We start from the raw sequence: 16,555 nt of genomic DNA on the forward strand, positions 1-16,555 counted from the left end.
AAAGTGGAAGGTTGTGTGAAAACTCATTATTGGCTATTATCATTGTGTGTCTTCTGTGGTGTTTGGTGTCTGTGTTGACAATCAATGACACACCACAACCAACAAACACACAGTACTTGCAATTAGAAAGTTAGAAGATGATGCGCATCACTACTTTGACCTCAGTTTTCCTTTCTCTTGGACATAATCAGCAAATTATCTGATCTTGTTTGATCTTACCTGACTGTTTTCTGCATGAACCCCAATTTATCATTTAGACTAATAATACAGGAGTATGTACTGATTAAAATTCAGAAAATGTAACGCCTCTCTGTATTGTTAGGCTATGTGCAGTTGATACTGATATGCATTGCCACCTTCCACTAAAACTTAATCCATGTTGTCTACTCAATTGCCTTGTTGATGTTAAATGCTGGATACCTTGATAAGCTTTCTGCAGCTAAAGACTCCACAATGTAAATGGTAAACACCCATGTCGTTATCTCCACTTGTTAAGGGATTTGGTGACCATGCTTTTATCTCTTCTTGTCTTGATTACTGTAATTCTCTTTTATGTGGGAGCCACTCAGTCACTCAGTCTTGTCTGGCCTACTGCTTATTCAAAGCTCTGAGGCTCCTCACTAGCCAAGAAGAAAGACCACATCTCCAAGTGAAACACAACAGATTTTAAGACTGTATTCATTACTGGTGGGCTGACTTTTCTCCGTCTTGTTACAGGAACCGTGAGGTTTTAGAGAACGTGCTGGCCATAGTGCTCGCTGTCCTGGTGGCCTTCCTGGGTTCTGTGCTGCTGGTCCACGGCTTCTTCACTGACATCTGGGTCTTTCAGTTCTGCCTCGTCATTGCAAGTTGCCAGTATTCCTTACTAAAGGTGAATATTTGACTTTACAGCACAACATTGTTAGACTCAGCCTAAAACAGAACCATTGTTACAAAGACGCAATTGAATTCTTTATTGCAGTGCTGAAACACATGATACCGTTTTGTCAACGTTTGGTGTACTTTAAAGAGAGTTCTTGATGCTCAAAAATAATTTAATGTTTTACCTACTATTACATTATTACATGAGTGAATTCCCCTCTGTCTTTGTTTCTTCCCAGAGTGTTCAGCCAGACTCCTCCTCCCCTCGACATGTAAGTAATTATTGCTCAGAAATCATTTTTCATTCTGATACTTTTGGGTCAGTAAAGTTTTGGGCTTCAAGTTGATGCTCATATTTGGTGTGGTGATGATTAAATTCATGGATAGTGAACAACCAAAGGTCAGGAATGCATAAAAAAACAAACAGAAAACAATATGGCCATAGGAATAGACATAAAGATGATATAATATAATATGATCTATAGTTATGATTCAGTATTTATTTTCTCTTTCTGTTTTGGTGCTTGAAAATTATGTTGCTTTTCCCTTGTGAGTCTTGTGTGTTCCTCCCTCCCTTGTGTCAGTAGCCTGCTCTAAAACAGCGTCTTTTATTAATGCAGTTCCTACTCAGCTGCAGGCACAAGCTTTAAATAGCTGGCCAGAGTTTAGACCACAGCTCGCTCTCTCGCTCCTTTGTCTGTATCTCCCTGCCTCTCCCTCTTTTCCCTCCTCTTCCCCTCGTGTCGTCCCCCTTTTCCCTCACCTCATCTCACCACAAGGACTTCTTACCTTCGTTTTTCCCAACAATGCTGACACATTTCGAGCAAACCTGGTCTACTTAATCTGATTGTTGGTGCGTAAACTGTCAGCAGTCCCTATGGTGAAAAAGCAGGGCAGCTCATAGCCTCATGGGTTGAAACCTGCACACTGCAGACGCACATTCTCCCTCTCTTGTGAAAGCTTACACTTGATGCTATTTCTGTTTATACCTGTGTCATTGTCCCCGGGGCTCATATGACACTGATACCACTGAATAAATTCTTTCTATTGGAGTAATTCTTGTTAGGATGATTTTATTTTTGAGTTGTGCAGTTCATGTTATTTGTTGTGATACTGTTTTATCCACGCTGTATCATGAGGGCACACATTTGTTGTGTTAGTGGGAACTGACTCCATAATTCTGGCAGTATCATTAACATACATGAATTGCACTTGAAGACATGCTAATCCCAGTTTCTACAGTAAATCAATTATTATCATCATACCCTTGTCCCTGCAGGGCCATAATCGTATCATAGCATACAGCCGGCCAGTCTACTTCTGCTTGTGCTGTGCCCTCATTTGGCTGCTTCACTATGGTAGTCTGAGGACCACTTCATCCCGCTTCACCCTGTATGGTGTCGCACTTACCAGCTCTCTGGTACTCGCCTCTGCCAGGGACCTTGTTATTGGTAAGTATACACCCCTGTGGTATTTATTATATAGTTTTTTCAAAACAAAATTATAAAGTGCAAAATAATAAAATGAGATAAATGATCAGGACAATACAAAGAAATTAAAAGAGAATGATGAGGTAAGCCATAAATGCAAATTTACAAATGTTTTTAGTAGAAACTCAAAGAGAAGCAGTGTGGTAGCAATTTTGAACGGGAAGTCTTTCCCAGACTTTGGGATGGATGGCAGGGTTTTGTGTGTGGGTACATATGGGCACAAAAGCTCACAGATTCATGCTTGAAGACTGTGAAGTTCCTTAAAAGTAATGAAAAAAGTAAGTCAATACAAAATAGCTAAAATTGTGGTTATGTGATATTTCTATTAATTTCCTGTTAAGACTCTGACTGCAACAGGAACAGGTTCTGCCACTTAGGCAGTTATAATAATTAATGCTGGAAAAGATGAAGGCATGAATGATTTTGTCTGAGTCAGAAACCAATAAAAATATCATAATGTTGATAAAAAAAACAGGTCTAGGATTAATGGAACATTAACATTGTAGTTTGGCTGGAGATGTACCAAATGCTCAGGTTATCAGTTATAGATAGGAAAACACACGAGAGACTCCAGTCCTACACTTTAACACAAGAGAAATTGTTCTCCGGTTACAAGATTAGAGGTGCTTTCAGTAAAATGGTCGGAAAGTGCAATATATATATGAGGCATACTCTTTCTACTAAAAGCAATGACTGTTTGCTTTGAGAGTATTGAAAACCACCTTTCACGATTGACATTAATTGCTGCAGTTGCCCTGGAGACATGCAGCTGTGCACCAACACGAACCAATAACATTTGTAGCTCACGGTCACCGATACCAAGTCATTGTCATCTGCATGATCTTAAACTTGATGTATATGGAAAACGAATAAAAATCAGTGTTTTGCTTTGTCATATTACTGACACCTTGTATGTGTGTGTGTGTGTGTGTGTGTGTGTGTGTGTGTGTGTGTGCGTGCGCGTGTGTCCCTGCAGTCTTTACTCTTTGTTTTCCCATCATCTTCTTCGTGGGGCTGCTGCCACAAGTCAACACATTCGTCATGTACATCTTCGAACAGCTGGACATCCATGTGTTCGGGGGCAATGGTGAGTGACTCCTAAGCGTGCAGCGTCTCAGCAGGGGTGACTTTGACCTCTACAGAATGAAACAACAGACAGGCCATACGCTCTCGCCTTATATATTATGATATGGCAGGCGTCAGAAGAGGCCAAAGTGCTGATTTGCATTCTGCCTGGCCTGGTGCCTGTCGGGTTGAGTTGTCTCATTGCTGACATCCTCTCTGTGCTCTCTTCAGCCTGTACAAGCCTTCTGTCTGCACTCTACAGCATCCTGCGCAGCATCGTCACCGTCGCTCTGCTTTATGGCTTCTGCTACGGAGCTCTGAAGGTGAGAGCAAAGCCAACTAAGATGCAATATAATTAACTAAGCATTATGTAACTGTAATATTAAAGTAATCTTATGACAGAAAATGTACAACCACCACTCCCGTTCCAAATTTCAATGTGATAAGACCTCTACATTACATAGCAACATTAAAAAATAACATGTTTAACACCCACCAAAACACCTTCATTATTACTGCTTTAATGATGTAGGAGGAACTTGTTACCAAGAAACATTCTTGGTAGAGAATTTGTTTTATTTGTCTTTTAACTCACTTTGTTTTCTGTTCTTTTGAATGACACCAACCATTTCAACCTGTTGGATTTGATTTTATAATCTACAACCAGCAATATTTGCTTTAATATAACTTTCTGTACTATGGATGTAAACAAAAACTCTGCTATTCAAACTGTTCTATACAAGGTGTAGAAACCACCAAATAAAATATGAACATGATTAGGAGTCTGCACATGCTCATTTTTAGCAGTTATGATATTTGCTGTGTTCACCATCTTATTTGAGGGTGTTAGCATGCTATGATTAACTTATAGCACTAAAATAGAAGTACTGATGCTGGTGGGAATATCCTTAGTTTGGTCATAAATCAGAATATTTGAACAAATTAAAATGTTGACCTGATGATGGAGCCACATTAAAAGTTAAGAGATCACCAAAATTGTCACAACTCATTCTTAGGGGGACAGGAATGTGTGTCTGTGTGACTTTCATGGCCGTCTATCTAATATAGTTTTTGAGCTATTTTAGTCTGGGCCAAAGTGGTGGGCTGGCCGCTAGCGTGGCTGTTTGTACAATATTTATGAGGCCTTTTTGTCCATTTTTAATGTGTGAATTTATACAGTGATTGTTTAGACTAACCATGTTCCAACACATCAGCATGAAAAACTCCTACATTTGTTATAGCTGGTGGAAAAACGTAAAATTAAAATATTCAATATATCAGAATTTCGTCATTCTCTGTGTTTCAGGAGACCTGGGAGCCTCATCACATCCCCGTTTTATTCTCTGTGTTCTGCGGCCTCTTGGTGGCAGTGTCCTACCACCTGAGCAGGCAAAGCAGCGACCCCTCTGTCCTCATGTAAGTTCACCGCCTTGCACAACAAACCTTCCCTCCGAACCTGAGTTGCGGTGACTCAGAGAAATAGATATCAAAGTAACGCTCAAATATTTGCCTCGCATAAAAGTTCTGGCACTGATGGTCACATGTGGTGAACTCACCCATCTGGCACATAAATGGGCGAAAACAGATTATCAAAAGTATTTTCCATTACCTGCTTGACCCGTATCTGTGAGAAAGAATGAATGAACTGTGTCTCTTTTAACGTGAAACTGCTTCACACAATGGTTGGCAGTGTAGCGATTATGCATTCTCTCTGAGATAAATCACCGCCACCAGATTCAGAGTATTTAATCCAGCTCATGCTTTTGCTTCTTTCTTTGTAGCTCGCTGATTCAGTCCAAGATTTTACCCAATTTAAAAGACAAGAACCCAGAGGACCCTCTGGCAGAAGTGCAAGACCCTCTACCTGAGAAGCTTAGGGCCTCGGTGGTGAGTTGACCTTCATCATTTACCTAATTAAAGCTATGACTGGGTAATTGTACTGGAACTAGGATTGTCATTTGATAATATCCATTATTTTGTTTCTGATTTTCCAATGTGTTTTCTTGAATGCACAGAATGAGCGTCTGCAATCTGACCTGATCGTCTGTGTCGTCATCGCTGTTCTCTATTTCGCCATCCACGTCAGCACAGTGTTTATTGCACTGCAGGTACAGGAAATATTTTCACAACAAAAAAAATGACACATTTTTACAAACACTGCAAACAGCTGCATACATGGTGTCATATGATTTGACAGATTTTTGGGGGTGGTGTTAGTGCATGCAGACAGATACTCACTAATGGTTTATCTCCACTGTCTCTGTGTTCCCTCAGCCTTTCCTCAGTTATGTCCTGTATGCACTGTTGGGGACGGTGGGGTTGCTCACCCACTACCTGCTGCCACAAGTCCGTAAGCAGCTGCCATGGTACTGCTTCTCTCACCCTCTTCTCAAAACAAAGGAGTACTATCAGTTTGAAGTCAGGGGTAAGTAAACTGGATCACATGTAGATACCAAAACAACAAATCATACCTTAAGTGCTGATACCAGAAATCTGATGATTATGAACATATAATACTTATATACCTGTATAATACTCTTCTGTATAGTTCTGTCTGCTTTAACGATACTGTATCTCAACATGATGTTGACTACACGGACAGTTATTGAATTTCTCCAAACTTCGCCTGTCTCTCTCATCAGATGCGGCTCATGTGATGTGGTTTGAGAAGCTCCACGTGTGGCTGCTGTTTGTGGAAAAGAACGTTCTCTACCCGCTCGTCATCCTTAATGAGCTCAGTGGCAGTGCCAGAGAGCTCGCCAGTCCAAAGAGACTCGACACAGAGTGAGAATTTGTACTATTTTCCAACATATTTGTATCATATTGTTGTATTTTCTCAAATGTTTACAACTTTAATGTGTTCTGTGAAGGTGGATGGGTTTTTTCCATCTGCACACTTTGTGCACACTGTATACTTCATGTGATTGTTACATCATAGTTTTATAAGCCCAAAACTTAAAAAAAAAACAAAAAAACTAGCTGATAGCTGTTGCCCTGCTTCCAGCCTCTATGCTAAGCTAACTGGCTGCTGGCTCCAGCTTTATATTTACCATCCAGTGTTACCACTTACAAACTTGTGTTTGACCACACACTGATCTAAAATGTCCTCCAGGGTCGGCGCTCTGATGATCACGATAGCAGGCCTGAAGCTGCTTCGTTCCTCCTACAGCAGTCCCACCTACCAGTATGTGACGATCCTCTTCACCGTCCTCTTCTTCACCTTCGACTACCGCCATCTGTCTGAGACGCTGCTGCTCGACCTCTTCCTCATGTCCATCGTTTTCAGCAAGGTGAGAGAAATATGTGATGAGATGTGCGTGAGATGATTCTTGAATCCTTCATTTTTGGGTCTCCCTCTTCATGAAGGAGTTTGGTCTAGACCTGCTCTTTATGGAAAGCGTCTTGAGATAACTCTTATGAATTGGCACTGTATAAATAAAGATTATTTGATTGATACAACTTATACTGTTGTGATTCTTACAAGATACATGATGCATATATTTGATGTAATCTAATATGAGTTACTTTTGTACCGGTCAGGGAAAAGTAAACCAGTATATTTGTCACACAGGATTTTGTTGTTAAAGCTATATGCGGCTGCTCATCAGCTATCTACACTGACGTTCTCTGCATTTTCCTTTTGATGTATTGTTTCTTTTTACTTTTTTTTTTTTTTTTCATAGATGTGGGAGCTGTTCTACAAGCTGCACTTTGTCTACACCTACATCGCCCCCTGGCAGATCACATGGGGCTCAGCCTTCCACGCCTTTGCTCAGCCCTTTGCTGTGCCTCGTATCCTTTCACTGATGTCTTTTATCAACACAAACGGTATACTGCACACTGAGTCACCAGCGCCTTTGGTAGGCCTGTACCACAGTGGCACTGCTGTAAATCCTGTCTTTTGTGAAGCTGAGAATTCTTTGTTTGATACTGTTGACTCAAAATTATTATCATTTTTGAGGCCGTGGTTTGATTTGACTGCCCCGTGTTGGCATGTGTTTTTTAATGTTGTGTTATCGTCCCCCTCATTTATGAAAACGGGTGGGCAAAACATTAGAAACCCTTTTGTGGCTTATTATCTATATGTGTGATATTTTATTCAGGTCATCTTTAACACATGGACAGCAGATTCTACAGATAGCTAATCATACATGTTTCTCAAGTGATCCTTGACCTGATTGCGTCCAGACTCGGCCATGCTGTTTGTCCAGGCTGTAGTGTCAGCAGTCTTCTCCACTCCCCTCAACCCCTTCCTGGGCAGTGCCATCTTCATCACCTCCTATGTCCGTCCCGTCAAGTTCTGGGAGAGAGACTACAAGTAGGGGAGAAAGATGTTTTTAAAACAGTATTCTATGTCCGAATCTACTACTGTCTCTTTGAATATGCTTCGGAAGTTTGTGATTTTCAGTCTTTCTTTTTTTGCAGCACTAAGAGAGTGGATCACTCTAACACACGGCTGGCGTCTCAGCTGGACAGAAATCCAGGTGAGGGCATACAGGGCATTTATTTTGGTAGCACAAAGTATCTGATACAGCTGCTCTCCACACTGATAGACTTGTTTAAGTAGAAATTCTTCATTTCCTTTGGGTAGTAAGACGTCTGTAGGTATAAGAACAAGTGTAATTGTACAAGAAACCACTTTGAATCCTCAGTCTATTACAGTGATCATTGACTAAAGATAAAATACAGTACTGTGTGTTTTACTAATCTGTCTTTTTTCATCATTCTCCTGTTCCTCCTCAGGCTCCGATGACAACAATTTGAACTCCATCTTCTATGAACACCTTACCCGCTCTCTGCAGCACAGCCTGTGCGGAGACCTACTCCTGGGCCGATGGGGCAACTTCAGCACCGGAGATTGCTTCATCCTGGCCTCCGACTACCTGAACGCTCTGGTGCATCTCATCGAGATCGGCAACGGCCTGGTCACCTTTCAGCTCAGAGGGCTGGAGTTCAGAGGTGATTAAGTTCATGTTTGGCACAGACAGAAGAAAGTGGTAACAAATGTGTCTCGAGTTCCCACTGGAGTTTTCTGTGTAACTAATGAACACGTGTCAAATATGTAGGTAAAATATTCAGGAAATGCTACAGGTGTCATGGGGCAGGCGGCAAGCTAACATTAGCTTTGTCAGTAGCTACTTAACAGTTACACCTGGCGATTACTGGGTGTACGTTTTTAGTAAGAACTACATATCAACTAGTTTGTATGGTCTCCTAATCTCCATTTAGTAAACACTCACTGTATGTTATTAAAGATTGAATCTAATTTACAAACAATTGGTGCAACTGGCTCTTGATGTATGTGGTTTTACTTAAGTCATTCAAGTCCATATGCTTGACAACTTTAGTCTCCAAACTAATATTTGTACAGATTTAGTAAAACTTGACCACTTGTTTTTCCAAGCAGATTAAACAAAACCACCAAATTATTTGCAGACCTCTTGACCTTGGTCTGGATATTTTAGAACAACTTCCTCCTCCTTAACCAGTTACCCAGCGTGACATGAGTATTCCAGCTTATAAGTTCGTGCTTTATCTTCCTGTCAAACACACCTGAGCATGCTTTATCAGCATGACTTCAGCCAACAGTGTTGGTGCTATACAACATACCTGCTGAGACAGTATTTGACACACTGAATGTTTTACAGAACTCCTCAGAGCGTGACCCATCATCGTTAGTCTGTCAGCAACTTCTCAGCTGTCCTTCCACCCGTCCATTATCTAAACCGCTTATTGTAGGGTGTCGGGTTGGCTGGAGCCAGTCCCAGCTGACACTGGCCGAGAGGCAGAGTAAACTAGTCAATCACAGGGCCTTCTCAGCTGTTGAAAATATAATCTAGCTTTTACAATGTCAGAAACTACCTTTTTATCTTTTTTCCAACACTAGTATTAAACAAGTCTATATATGTCAGATTCAGACGGGTCAGTGGGAAATTTAGATTTTCTCTGAATTTGCCAGTTGTCGTAGTTGCTGTACAGTTAACAGAAGTAACCTGGAGTCTCCACATATGGCTCGATCTGACTCTTGTTGTGTTCAGTATTCTGTCTACATGAATTTGTTGATATTTCCCTCCACAGGAACTTACTGTCAGCAGAGGGAAGTGGAGGCCATCACTGAGGGGGTAGAGGAAGACGAGGGCTGCTGTTGCTGCGAGCCGGGCCACCTCCCTCACATCCTGTCCTTTAATGCTGCGTTTGGACAGCGCTGGCTGGCCTGGGAGGTGCTGGTCACTAAATACGTGCTGGAGGGCTACAGCATCACCGACAACAGCGCCGCCTCCATGCTGCAGGTGTTCGATCTACGACGCATCCTGACCACCTATTATGTCAAGGTTAGTGTGCTGTAGCTGGACTTTTAAAAAGATGGTGTAACTCTTTAACCACATCGTCTATTATTTCCATATGATTTCCATATCATTCTTTCTGGGTCTCAGGGTATCATCTACTATGTGATTGCTTCGCCCAAACTGGAAGAGTGGCTGGCTAATGAGACCATGAAAGATGGCCTAAGGGCATGTGGAGAGAGGAACTACGTGGACCTGGATCCCACCTTCAATCCCAACATCGACGAGGACTACGACCATCGACTCGCAGGCATCTCCAGGGACAGTTTCTGTGGAGTCTACCTGGGCTGGATCCAGTACTGCAACTCTAGAAGGGCCAAGGTAATGCTGGATTATCACTTTTCTCTTTGTCTGTCTCAAGATTTGAATCAAACTTATAGAAATGATGCATCATGTCGCCTCCCTAAGGATGCTGCAATTGTTGTTCATTGCCAGAGGACATGACTTATCAACTGAAGAAAGACAGGAACATATATATTCATAATACTGTTAAGATTTGTAGGTAAACGTTGGCACCAAATGGAATTTGAGGTTCATACATCTCACTTGTCTCCGCTTTGTTTGTAGCCGCTGGACAGTGAGAAAGATTCAGCTCTGGTGCTGCTCTGCTTCGGCCTGTGTGTGCTGGGAAGGAGAGCTCTGGGAACAGCAGCCCATCATATGTCCAGGTTATTTAGTAATCTTTATCATCCTAAGTTAAGGTGTTCACTTATGTGCATTTCCAAACAAGTAGACATGAAACGGATTCACTTGGTCATTCATGCTTGCTTTCTTTCTTTCTTCCTGTATTTTCTGGATTAACTGTTTTTTAAAACTACTAATGAGCAAACTATATATACCCAACCTCTTCTTTCCATCACAGCAATCTGGAGTCTTTCCTTTATGGACTTCATGCATTATTTAAAGGAGACTTCCGCATTTCTTCAGTCCGAGATGAGTGGATTTTCGCAGACATGGAACTGCTCAGGAAAGTTGTGGTGCCTGGAATCCGAATGTCTCTCAAATTACACCAGGTGGGACGCCGCAGGGGTCATGTTGTCAGTGCTAATGAAGCTGCTGTTCTCGTTCTGACGTTTGATCTCCAACAAAATGTTGCGCTTTTTTTTTCAGGACCACTTCACGTCCCCCGATGAGTATGATGAGCCTGCAGTTCTTTTCGAGGCCATATCCTCTCACCAGCAGAACCTGGTCATCGCTCACGAGGGCGACCCAGCCTGGAGGAGTGCCGTGCTGTCCAACGCCCCGTCGCTCCTCGCCCTGCGCCACGTCCTCGACGAAGGAACCAACGAGTACAAAATCATTATGCTCAACAGACGATACCTCAGCTTCCGTGTCATCAAGGTAAAAACTCAACAGATTAAAATTAGTGTTTGACTCCTCGATTGTTGCTGTTTCTCATGACACAATACTTAGTGGGTCAACCTCTTGTGCTGCAGGTGAATAAAGAATGTGTCCGAGGCCTTTGGGCAGGGCAGCAGCAGGAGTTGGTGTTCCTGAGAAACAGAAACCCAGAGCGGGGAAGCATTCAGAACGCCAAACAGGCTCTGCGAAACATGATCAATTCCTCCTGTGACCAGCCCATCGGATATCCCATCTATGTATCTCCGCTGACCACCTCCTACTGCAACTCACACCCCCAGCTCGGACACATCCTGGGAGGCCCTATTAGCATCGGGAACATCCGAAACTTTGTAGTCAGCACCTGGCACAGGTTTGTTGCTGTTGTGTCACTCGATGTGGTGCTCGTAAACACACAAACCAAGTGGTTAGTGTTTGTTAATGGAAGATATTTATACTTTTGCAGGTTACGGAAAGGCTGTGGTGCTGGCTGTAACAGTGGAGGGAATATCGAGGATTCAGATGCAGGGGGGTTGTCCTGCGGCAGTGGGAACGGGACGGGGGGCGACTCTCAGCAGAGCTCAGTGTCACAGGGTGGGACCTCTGGATCTGCCCCCTCCCACTCGTACCAGCCGCATGCTCTGGGTGAGAACTGCTGTACCTGACAGTCGCTAATACTAACACTACGACAAATTAATCTTTTGAGTTCTGTTAAACTAAATGTAGGTTTACTTTTCACTGGGGCATGACATGAACTAAGATATACTTATATTTTGAATTTTGCAGTAAGTAAACTTGCATCTACAAACCACAGTGTCTCAAGAGGAAAATGTTCAAAATTGAATACTTGGAAATTACGTGGTGTGTATGTTTTAGAAAAAACATAGCACTATGGGAAATGTAGGATCAGGCGTTTTTGGAGCTTGGCCCATACTAGGAACTGAAACCCAGGATATCTCAGCCTCTGCTGCATCCGTTTTACCATCCTTAAGGTCCTCTTTGGAGACCTCTTAAGGTCTCCAAAGTCCAAATTTTAGAAGATTGCAACTCTCAGTCAGAGGAGAACTCCTTTAATTCCACATCTGACCTCCCTGTGTTCAGGCACCAGTCAGAGTTCCCAGTCTGTTCAGTCGGGTTTGGTACGCCACTCTCCTGCCCGAGCCTCTGTTGCCAGCCAGTCATCCTCTTACCGCTACAGCAGCAGCCGTCACTCCTCCCTGCGCACCTCCACCACAGGTCTGGAGCCCTGCCGACGTTCCTCCACCAGCCAGCTGTCTCTGCGCACACTCCCCACCTCCCTGCAGCTCCGGCTGGGCTCCACCTCTGACCCCGCCGGCCCCTCCGCCTCCCTCTCCAGCCACAGCATCCCCCCCTGCAAGCGCCACACGCTGGTAGGCCTCCTGGGCAACGACGGCCTGTGCAGCACGGTGACCGATCCCCTCAGCCAGCACCATCACCATCATCATCACCCGCAGCAGCACAACCCCACCATCTCCACCGTGCGTAGAGATGACATCTCCTACAGAGTGCAGGTTTGTAATTATTATATGAAAATAAGTTGTAATGAAATCGCCTCCTGAGAACAAAAAGATCACTGGCACAGTCTGAGTGTCACACATCTAATCTGTTGTTGTCATCAACAAATAGAAAACTGTGCCAGTGAGCTTTTAGCGTTTCTCCTTCAGTTGCCTTTATTCTGTTTCCACAGTCATGTTTACCACTTTAACCTGCTTGTCTTGAGTCTTTAGCCCACTAGTAGTCAGACCCACAAAACATTAAAAGCACTGAGACCTCAAAATAGCTGTTAAGGCATAGTAAAAACTTTTTAAAAATAGTTTTGCTCATTTAATTTAATGATTTCAATGATTAAAATACACTCAGTCAACAAATGAGCTAGAAGAACTAAACTAATGAAAAAAGTGTACAAATTAACATAAACGCTGTTACAGTTGTAGGAGCACTTACATTTTTAGCCACACTAGCAGCTTCAACGATATCGAGGACGATGTCCGTCTGTCGAAACGCCACTTTGGTCCAGACTCAAACATTTCAGTAATTATTGGATGTATTCCCACAAAAATTGGTGCTGATATCCGCAATCCCCAGATGATGTAACCTATCAACTTTGCTGATCCCCTGACTTCTCATTGTGAGCACGTTAGCATGCTGTTGTCAGCTTTCAGCTCAAGTACAGCCAAGAGAGCTGCTAGCGTGGCTGTGGACTCTTAGGCTGGTTATGCATATAAGTTAAATATAGGCCATTTTTAGAGCATGTCATCCCACTTAAAACTCTTTAATTACATTAATACTCATTTAGCATAAGAAGCAGAACTTTCACTGTATTCTGCTGCCCTTTTCTGCTCTCTTTTTTTCCAGAAAAGCAGAGAACAACATCTAACTGTTATCATTATTATATCATGTTGTCTTTATAATGTGGTTAACAGTGGAGATCAATACAGAAATGGAGAGAGATAGTGGTATGACATGCAGCAAAGGTCTTTCTTAGGAATTAAAGCAGGGACATTTTATACCTCTTAACCTGTTCAGACCTGTCATTACCATGCGTCATAATGTCGACAGCTCTTTGTCATCGAATAACCCAAGACACATGTTACTGCCAGGTCTGAATGAGCCTTTGAGTATTGACTCTCGGTCCTGCTGTAATGTAAATTGTATTCTTGTGCTTCTGTGATGTCCCTCAGATTGTGGACACCAGTCATGTGCTCGAGAACATCAACTTATCGAAGCGGAAGGAGCTTCAGTGGCCTGATGAGACGATGAGACTGAGGGCAGGACGGACCTGCTGGAGGGACTGGAGCCCCTTAGAGGGCATGGAAGGACATGTAAGTCTTTATCGCCAGCTGTTAACACATCGATGTAAACAGGTTCACCTTAACTTATAATGCACACTCAGCTCACACACACACACACACACACACACACACTCTCTCTCTGACCTCTTATGCTATAAACATGATTTTTGCTTTGATTATCTTGTTTGTACTTTTGTGTCCTATTTCTTGGCCTGTAACACCCTCTGTGACCTACTTGCTCTGTAATAAACGCATCATAAATTTGATTGGACGCTGCCTCCTCTGTTGCCCTCTGCAGGTGATTCACCGGTGGGTGCCTTGTAGCCGAGACCCAGCTAATCGCTCCCATATCGACAAGACCATCCTGCTGGTACAGGTGGAAGATAAGCTAGTGCCCGTTATTGAGAGTGGAGTCATTGAGTTGGGGGCAGAGGTTTGAGAAAAGCAAGCACACACACACACACACACACACACACACACACACACACACACACACACACACACATGCTTGTGTGAAGACGAAGCCAGACCTCCCTGGCTTTCAGCAAGACGCAGGAGCTTGCAGACAAACAGGAAAAGGGAGCTCTCCCCCCTCCCCTGTTCCTTATCACTGAGGGGGAAAGGAAGCCAGGGAAAAGTGCAAGCAGAGGCAGAGCATACGTTCATCCCAGATCCTTTACTGCATCGATACTCATCCACAGTATCTGCCTTGCTTTGCGTCTCAGAAATGCTGCATGACAGTAAACAACCCTTAAGTTAAGTTAGTTCTCGCTACTGGTAATTAATTTCTATGCATTTCATCGACTATTTCGTTGGCAATTCTGACAGAGCTGAGTGTAAAAGAGCATGTGGAGATTTTTTTTTGTTGGTGTTTTGATTGTCTTTAAATAATTTGCCAAAATAAGCCTGTTATTGAGTATCTGCCATGGTTTCATACATGTGAAAGCTTTTTTTTTTCCGCTGCCAAGACTACAGAGAGAGTTGTGGTGCAAAGCGGACTGAAGTCTGAGACTTGACGGTGCTGCGCTCAACAAACTCCTCTGTTTCATTGTTGTCATTCCGTTTGGATTACTTTGAAATTAACAAGATAACTTTGCGCAAAGAAAAAAAGAACTTGCACTATAATTTTTTGTTTTGTTTTTTAATTTACAGCGATGCACTACACTCTTTAGATAATATCACATTATTTATTACAGACTCTGAATGGCCATGGTTACCGATGCCTTGGGAATGAAAAAAATGCAATCGTCATTCTGTTTTCAGCCATTTTTATTTTACTATTTTATGTTTGATAAACTTGAAAATAACTTTTTACTGTATATGATTATATCTATATACATATATATATTTACACAAATATATATATATATAATGTCAATGTATAAAAGATTTTGTTTTCAATATTTATTACTGTGAACATGGTATTTACACTTTGTTACATCTTCCTTTTTTTCATTTTGGGACAAAGGTTAATGTATTAAGGACCATTGGTTGAAAACAAGATGCCGAATTTTTGATGGACTGTTTCACTATTTAACTTAATTCTTTTCTATATTGAGAAATAAAAGTTTGATTTATTGCTGACATCTTTAATACGCCTCTTGTGATTGTTTGTGTTTGATTTTTATTCAGTTCTCATATTATTTTTGGAGTTTAACAGACTAAATTCTAAGAAATCCACAGCAGTACACATTAACCACAGCCATCTACAGGGGTGAGAAGCAAAGTTTAAAATGGAACTTGTGATTAGCAGGTGCAGTGAAGTGGCGGGGAATTTTATGGGTTACCTGCTGCAGTTCAAAATACTTTTTTTATAGCAGAGTGAGCCATAGGAATCATATGACATGTTTTTTTTTTTACCGTGACTGCTTTAATAGATTATAACACCTTGTGCAACATGCTGCAAAATTGGTGCCACACTATTTGTGTGTGAAGAATCTGAGGTTTTGAGAAATCAGAGGGCATGCACATATGTGGTACATATTCTGACATCAATCTGTTTTAAAACTATTTTTTACATCATGTATTGTTCCTGATTTTTGCATCTCACGATTTAAATGATCTGAACTCAAGTTACAGTTTCATATAAAAAGTAAAATAATGTCCAGTAAAACGTACAATATTTCCCTCTGAGATGCATTGTAGTGCAAGTATAAATTAACAGAGAACTGAAATACTCAAGCACAAGTACTATCAATATGTACTCACGTGCAGGACTTGAGTAAATGTACTTACTAGTAATATTCCACCACTGGTTTGGATGAAAACGTTTATACATCAATGTAACTGGTAGCAGGAAGTCTTGAAAGTTTGGAAAATGCTTGTGTGTGTGTGTGTGTGTGTGTGAATATGCTCCTATACTTGAAAAATGGGTGATTTTCATTGTAACTTGATGATTAATCTACGCAATCACTCATGTAAAATGAAAATCTTTTAACATCTGAAATGAATCTGAAGTGTTTGAAGGACAGAGAGAGTTCAGTTACACACATTTCCAAACATGAAAGAGAGCAAAAAGAAATTCATGTCTTTCACTTTTCCTCAGTAACTTATAAAAGAACAGGAAGCATGCTTTATTTTACTTGGTCATCTATGCTTTCTTTCTTGCTTTTTGTAAATTTTGCCCTGTGGGGGATCAATAAAG

The 16,555-nt window shown here is 41.9% G+C and overlaps 1 protein-coding gene across 4 annotated transcripts in view; it reads left to right on the forward strand.

The window, feature by feature from the left end:
- Positions 1 to 15,504, forward strand: part of pcnx1 (pecanex 1) — a 34,442-nt gene extending 18,938 nt beyond the window's left edge. For 2 of the 4 annotated variants that reach the window (XM_070841862.1, XM_070841863.1), the window contains exons 12-36: positions 718 to 871; positions 1,101 to 1,133; positions 2,141 to 2,312; positions 3,328 to 3,438; positions 3,648 to 3,739; positions 4,723 to 4,832; positions 5,198 to 5,303; positions 5,432 to 5,524; positions 5,691 to 5,841; positions 6,059 to 6,200; positions 6,529 to 6,706; positions 7,100 to 7,208; positions 7,605 to 7,734; positions 7,842 to 7,900; positions 8,160 to 8,375; positions 9,495 to 9,748; positions 9,851 to 10,081; positions 10,328 to 10,428; positions 10,623 to 10,773; positions 10,871 to 11,101; positions 11,197 to 11,471; positions 11,565 to 11,743; positions 12,200 to 12,630; positions 13,801 to 13,941; positions 14,210 to 15,504. In XM_070841862.1, the coding sequence (XP_070697963.1) occupies positions 718 to 871; positions 1,101 to 1,133; positions 2,141 to 2,312; positions 3,328 to 3,438; positions 3,648 to 3,739; positions 4,723 to 4,832; positions 5,198 to 5,303; positions 5,432 to 5,524; positions 5,691 to 5,841; positions 6,059 to 6,200; positions 6,529 to 6,706; positions 7,100 to 7,208; positions 7,605 to 7,734; positions 7,842 to 7,900; positions 8,160 to 8,375; positions 9,495 to 9,748; positions 9,851 to 10,081; positions 10,328 to 10,428; positions 10,623 to 10,773; positions 10,871 to 11,101; positions 11,197 to 11,471; positions 11,565 to 11,743; positions 12,200 to 12,630; positions 13,801 to 13,941; positions 14,210 to 14,350 (3,991 nt within the window). In that variant the 3' untranslated portion in view covers positions 14,351 to 15,504. Of the gene's footprint in view, positions 1 to 717; positions 872 to 1,100; positions 1,134 to 2,140; positions 2,313 to 3,327; positions 3,439 to 3,647; positions 3,740 to 4,722; positions 4,833 to 5,197; positions 5,304 to 5,431; positions 5,525 to 5,690; positions 5,842 to 6,058; positions 6,201 to 6,528; positions 6,707 to 7,099; positions 7,209 to 7,604; positions 7,735 to 7,841; positions 7,901 to 8,159; positions 8,376 to 9,494; positions 9,749 to 9,850; positions 10,082 to 10,327; positions 10,429 to 10,622; positions 10,774 to 10,870; positions 11,102 to 11,196; positions 11,744 to 12,199; positions 12,631 to 13,800; positions 13,942 to 14,209 lie in introns of all 4 variants that reach the window. The other 2 variants (XM_070841864.1, XM_070841861.1) reach the window with 2 other exon arrangements.
- The last annotated feature ends 1,051 nt before the right edge of the window (positions 15,505 to 16,555 follow it).

This window comes from Pempheris klunzingeri, chromosome 13 (assembly GCF_042242105.1).
Source record: "Pempheris klunzingeri isolate RE-2024b chromosome 13, fPemKlu1.hap1, whole genome shotgun sequence".
Classification (NCBI taxonomy): Eukaryota; Metazoa; Chordata; class Actinopteri; order Acropomatiformes; family Pempheridae; genus Pempheris; species Pempheris klunzingeri.